This window comes from Myotis lucifugus, unplaced genomic scaffold (assembly GCF_000147115.1).
Source record: "Myotis lucifugus unplaced genomic scaffold, Myoluc2.0 scaffold_148, whole genome shotgun sequence".
Taxonomy (NCBI): Eukaryota; Metazoa; Chordata; class Mammalia; order Chiroptera; family Vespertilionidae; genus Myotis; species Myotis lucifugus.
The window spans coordinates 1,599,852-1,606,228 of NW_005871196.1; the positions used below are offsets into that span (position 1 = coordinate 1,599,852).

Here is a 6,377-nt window from a genome sequence, read left to right on the forward strand (position 1 = left end):
TGGTTGAGCATTGACCCATGAACCAAGAGGTCACTTGTTGGATTCCCAGTCTGGGCACATGCCCAGGTTGTGGATTCCATCCCCAGTAGGGGGTGTGTGGGAGGCAGCTGATTAGTGTTGATTTTTCTCATTGATGTTTCTATCCCTCTCCCTTCCTCTCTCTCTCTGAAATCAATAAAAACACACACACACATATATATATATTAGAGGCCAGTGCATGAATTTATGCATGGGTGGGGTCCAGCTGGCCCACCCTGATCAGGGTCAATTGGGCCCGGCCAGCTGGAGGGAAGGGCCACGGGTAGTTGGCGGGCCGGCCCCATCCACTGGTTGAACTCCTGGTTGAATTACCAGTGGAGGGGACAATTTGCATATTAGCATTTTATTATATAGTCCTAGAGGCCCAGTGCATGAATTCATGCACCAGTGGGATCCCTCAACCTGGCCTGCAGGATCGAGCCAAAACCAGCTCTCCGACATCCCCCGAGGGGTCCTGGATTGTGAGAGGGCACAGGCCAGGCTGAGGGACCCCACCAGTGCATGATCGGGGCTAGGGAGGGACATGGGAGGTTGGCCAGCCACAGAGGGACCGTGGGAGGGCTCCAGGGTGTGTCCAGCCTATCTCGCTCAGACCCAATCGGCCAGACCCCAGCAGCAAGATCACCTACTGGTCAGAGCATCTTCCTCCTGGTGATCAGTGCAAGTCATAGCGACTGGTCGACCGGTCGACTGTCTGCCCCCTGGAGGTCAGTGCATGTCATAGTGAGTGACCTTAGCATATCATTATCATATTACACTTTGATTGGTTCAACAGCTAACTGGACAACCGGACATTTAATATATTAGGCTTTTATTATATAGGATTTTTTTAAAAAAAGACTTGATTTGGAAAAAAAGAAAAGAAAAATACTTCTTTTAGAGCACCTTGCCCTGTCAAAATTTGTAAGCGCGGCTATTAATGTAATAATTCTTGCCTTTTTCCCCAATCATCTCTAGAATACTACAACTTCTGTTAAAATGATCTCTTTTTTCTGTTACTTTCTCATTTAAAGCCATATATATTTGAGAACTTGCCTAATTAAATCTATCATGTTTTATGTTTCCCCAACTTCTATTTTGAAACAATGCAGCCTTTTTTCAAACTACATTGATGAGTTAGAGAGTTCTTCAGATCTAGGAAAATGCTTAAAATTTTAATAAAGGGGTCATTTTTATTCTCCTTCCCCTCAGTCACTTGGGCATTTGAGAATCAAATTATCCAATATGTTCATGTTGCAAACTACTGGATGCCATCCCAAGCCTCTAACATCAGCATCAGGCATACATCCCATTCAGGGAGGCCCACAGCTGGCTCCAAAGAAATTGTCCCAAAGACAGGCTTTGGCAAAGGAAACCTGAGACTCCAAACAGGATGTATAAAATATGTTGCCATTTTAAAACTTTTTAAAATATATTTTTATTGATTTCAGAGAAGAAGGGGAGGGAGAGAGAGATAGAAACGATGAATCATTGATTAGCTGCCTCCTGCATGCACCCTACTGGGGGTGATGTGTCATAAAGTAGAGTATAGACCACATGACTGCCTAATTTTATTAAAGTGGGAGTGGAGAAGTCTTTGATTCAGTTTTAGAGATTCTGCAAACGGTGATATTTGGAAAATCTAGTACTGTACAGTAATAAATATTTATACTAAAAAGGGGAGGTTTTCTCCCCCATAGAATATTTCTGACCCATATTTAAATTCCTTAATATAGGTCTTTCTTGCCCTTTTCAGAGGTATAGGGCCAGGGAGGGGAGAAGGAAAGCTTCATCTCTTTGATTAAAAGAGGAAAAAACGGCCTAGGTCTTTGCCATGTGAATACAGGCACAGTTTGTTGCTGTCACACCAAACAAGTAATCTGAAATTTGAGTTCTCCAAATGGTCTCCGACTCTCTTGGAGTTATAGGGATAAATGAGAATGTTAGTGTTACAGTGTCTGGGACCTCATAGAGAAATGGTCACCAGTAAAACTAAGTTGACATGGGAGCCTCAGTATCCTTTCTCAGCTCCAATTAAAATAACTGAGCTCCCAGGTCCAAGTCCATTGGCTGCTCATAATAGTGCAATACAGAATCACTGACCACGGGACCCGACACAGTGGAGTGGGTCTGTCTCAAACTGTTGGAACCCCAGTTTCTTCATTGCAAAGGGAAGACCACAATACCTACTTTCCCTGGTCATTATGAGGGGTAATGAAAATATGCATGTATCTAGCACAAAACCTGGCTCTCTGGAGAGAATGAATGGTGGCAATGCTATTTGACCAAGGGAACACCTGTCTTCAACTGACTCTACACTCCATCATGCAGAGGAAAGTAACATAAACATCAGGCAGGTGAACACTATTACTTTTAGGTCTTGGTCCCAAAACTCGAGTGCACCACTTGCTCTGGTGAACCTGGAGAGACCACATGGGACAGGAGAAGCAACGGAGTAGGAGCCCAGCGAGGCCTCCCTAGGCCTCTCTCAGGTTCTAATTGACTGTCAAAGGAATTAGAGACATCCTGACCCCATCTAACTTCTGTAGGGTGTGGTCAAAATAAAACTACAATTCCATAGGACACTGTAGCTGAATCAGCTTTTTTGGCCCAGACCAACATGGGGCTGTTGCCCTGTGGGTACAGGGGGGTGAAGGAGGAGAGCCTGAGATTCCTGGCCAACAGTAGTGTTGACTTTGTGTTCTCTCTCCTCTCCTCTGCTTCTGTAGACACATCTGGAGGAGTCCCCTTTGTTGCTTACAATATCCCTCCCCCACCAGAGGTTTGAGTTAGAGAAAGACTTCGTTAACATTTATGCCACTTTATTCACACTACTTCATTATGAAATACATGCACCTTGGCATAAGAATTTCTGAAATTCACACAATTTACAGATATTAAATGGGTCACAGATTTCAAAGTCAGAATTATACTTGTGTTGTCATTCCTTTTGGACCAGTGGATTTAAATCTTCTTCTGCCCAGTTTCCTCTTCAATCAGACTTTCCTGAAAAATATGTGAGTAACAAATAGCTCAGGGTTGATTTTACTGGCTAAATTTCATTATGTATGTTTTGATACATTATTTCTAAATCATTGAAATAGAAATAAAAGATTCATTTGTTTTGTGCACTAGAAAATGCTAAAGAGATATACAATCATGTTTTTTAAAGTTATTTATAATAAAATCTACATCAATAATTTAAGGATAGGATGTGAGGAAGACAGCGAAAGAAGGGTCTGAACTATCAGTTTGCTATTAACCAAGCCTTTGCTTCAATTCCTTCTCCTAATGTCATGTTTGGGAAATTTTAGTGCTTGCTATAGTATTTTATCATGCAGTAAGCAGGATTAGAAAGAGAAAGGAAATAAAGATGCCTGCCTGCGTTTTCCATTTTCCTATGGGTGTGGAAGTTCAAGTCAATGGAGAAAACCAAAACTATAGCTTAACTTCACATATGATCTATTCAGGCTTCCCTGCTCCTGGCACAACATCGTTACCTGCCATGCCTCCTAACTGTACAAACAAGTGGACACGGGGCTCAGAGAACACCCACACAGACCTCAAGATTCCATTTCTATATTCAATTCTCTTTGTACTTTAAAAAAAATCAAGTCTACATTGGGTTACTATATTTCCATTTTTTAAAGTCCTTGCCCAAGGATATGCTTAGTGTTTTTAGAGAGAAAGGAAGAGAAAGGGGTGTGGGGGGGGAGAGAGAGAGAGAGAGAGAGAGAGAGAGAGAGAGAGAGAGAGAGAAACATCCATGTGAGAGAGAACATAGATTGATTGCCCTCCAGACATGCCCCAACCAGGGATGGAACGCACAACCCAGGTATGTGCCCTGAGTAGGAATTGAACTGGCAACCTCCTGGTACATCGAACGACGTTCAACCAGCTGAGCCACCCGTCTGGGCTAGGGCACCACTTTTGATTTCTGCATTTCCCAGGGACCACAATGCCATACCAGGACAAATGAAAAATTGGTGAGAGGGATGGTTACCTAAAGAAGAGTCTGGGGTGTATATTTGAAGAATATATGGACACACTGAAGGACTGACATGGAGCAGTGGGAAGAGATTTGTTTTGCCCATCATCCTAAAGGCTAAAGCCAACATTAGCAGATAAGGGTTACAGGGTGATTTCAATTCCATTTATGAAAGAAAACAAAAAGAAAGGTTCCAGCCATTGTACTCTAACCACCAAGAGGGGGTGTCATGCGATAGTGAGGACTCTACCACAGGAGGAACTCAGGCAGTCAGGAAGGGAAGTCACGAAGTGGCTGAAACATGGTTGCCCTAAGTGGACTTCCGACAAGGTGGTACCCAGGGGCCGGTCCATTTCTAAAGCCCATGTTAATATACATATATATATTTATTATTGATTTTAATATATATATTATTGATTTCACAGAGGAAGGGAGAGAGAGATAGAAACATCAATGATGAGAGAGAATCATTGATTGGCTGCCTCCTGCATGCCCCCACTGGGAACAGAGCCCGCAACCTGGCCATGTGCCCTTGACTGGAATCAAACTGGAGACCCTTCGGTCCGCAGGCTGAAGCTCTATCCACTGAGCCAAACCAGGTAGGGCGTTATTTTCACTGTCACTCACCAGCGCTCCTTTCAGCTCCCTGAGGGCAGAAGGTGGTTGGTGAAGGGTGCATTCGAAGTGCTGAGGTTCTGCTAGCTGATCAACCTCTTTGGCTCTCTGAAGTAAAAGAATGTGATTCTTGGAGATGGAGATAGAGACATGAAACAGGATTTCCCATTTCCACTGAAAATCATCTGTGGAAAATGGGGTCAAGGTGGATGGGGGACTGAGAAGGGTGCGGGATTGGGATGGGGGCTTGAAGAGCACACATCTGCCAGGCGGTGGAGGTGCTGGGGAGGCAGCAGAGAGATTTCCTTTCTGGAGATGCTGAGGATGAGGCACTTCTAACTCAGGAGAAGACAGTACCCAAAATATGCCAGAGTTATAGTTATGAATAGGGTTGATTTTTATGTTCTAATTTTTAGTTATTGTGTCATAGTTAAATGAGAGTTGCTTCACATACAATCTTGTGTAAAGGAAACTTCAAATTCTGGGGCTTCTATATTTCATACAAAATTATTATTCTCCAAAGAGAGATTTCTTTCCAGTGATTTTAAGTTTCTCCCATTAAGTTTCCCATTTTCAGGCTTATATTAAGTGTCCCAGCCCCGAATCACACATCCTTTAGGGCCAAGTTTATTTCCCATAATTAAAAAACAAATAATAACAAGATCTGTTTTTTATAAATCCACTGACCAGCTATATATATGGCCCCTCTCAAGGAATCCTCCCATTCCAAGAAGTTGCGTTTTATAAATTAAGGAAACCAAACAAACCAAGTCCTCTGTTAGCACTGAAATCGAATTTACATGAAATGAAATCCAGCATACTTTCCAGTATATGTTTTGTCTCCTTGAGTTGCTAACTCTTCTGCTCTAGCAGCCTCTGGCTTCTATGATTAAATACCCATATTAGTAAAAAGGAATTATAGAGTATGCACCCTTGATAGGATATGTATTTATGTTATAAAAATGTACTGCTGACATAAATCGTAGGTATTTTTTAAAAGATAAAATAAGAAAGAAAAAATCATAAGCAGAACTTCTAAGATTTTCTTTCAAACTCTCAAGGATCATCTTGCCCTGGAGACCCTGGCTCCATCCGTTGTTTCTAATTCCTTTGGCAATTCTGTGTGCTCTGAGTACCACACCTTGTGCACTTGTTGCTGTATTCTCTTGGAGTTGTTCCTTTCCTTTGCCTTATTGGTCCTCATCTGAGTTTAAAGCAGGGATGGACTTCACTGTGTAAGTGTCTTATCACCCCTGGAATACCCAGGATGGAGTCTAGTATTGTGGACACACCCAGAATGCGGGTATAGTTACTATATTTGATTATTGAGCCAAATAAGCCATGTCTCATTTGGAAGGTGAGAGAGACTTACCTCTTGAAACGAGTCAATCAAATTTTCTGCATTTCTTTTTCCTCCAGGGCGCAATCCGTAGGACCAGTGCTGGCTGGAGCAGCTCACCACACACAATGTCAACAAAATAAGTCCAGCTAGAAGTTTTGGTATTGGCTCCATTCTAATAAACATCAATGCAACAATCAAAATAGACCCAGACCGGGTTGAGCAAAAAAGACCTCTTTGGTGGAAAGCCTAACAGTTGTGTCACTAACCCAATGGAAGATGGGGGTAGGAGTCATCTACAATTTTCACACACGGGTACATACCCACTTGCTTATCTTGAGTTTCCTAACCATTGGGGACCAACGCAGTTCTTTAAAGTAAAATATTCTATTTTTATTTTCATTATTATTTTGTTAT

The 6,377-nt window shown here is 42.4% G+C and overlaps 1 protein-coding gene across 1 annotated transcript; it reads right to left on the reverse strand.

The window, feature by feature from the left end:
• Positions 1–2,819: 2,819 nt before the first annotated feature.
• On the reverse strand, positions 2,820–6,146 carry GNRH1 (gonadotropin releasing hormone 1). Its single transcript, XM_014461070.1, has 3 exons — positions 5,994–6,146; positions 4,634–4,750; positions 2,820–3,024 (listed from the first exon to the last, which is right to left on the reverse strand). Exons 1-3 carry the CDS (start codon positions 6,144–6,146, stop codon positions 2,983–2,985), a joined length of 312 nt encoding a protein of 103 aa, XP_014316556.1. The 3' UTR covers positions 2,820–2,982.
• Positions 6,147–6,377: the final 231 nt, after the last annotated feature.

Bases quoted from the DNA above. Each gene is read 5' to 3' on its own strand.
- GNRH1 (XM_014461070.1), bottom strand. From the start codon at position 6,146: ATGTTTATTAGAATGGAGCCAATACCAAAACTTCTAGCTGGACTTATT. The intron at 4,751-5,993 runs GTAAGTCTCTCT...TCCATCTCCAAG, and splicing joins TGATTGACTCGTTTCAAGAG to AATCACATTCTTTTACTTCA. The intron at 3,025-4,633 runs GTGAGTGACAGT...CATATTTTTCAG, and splicing joins GGGAGCTGAAAGGAGCGCTG to GAAAGTCTGATTGAAGAGGA.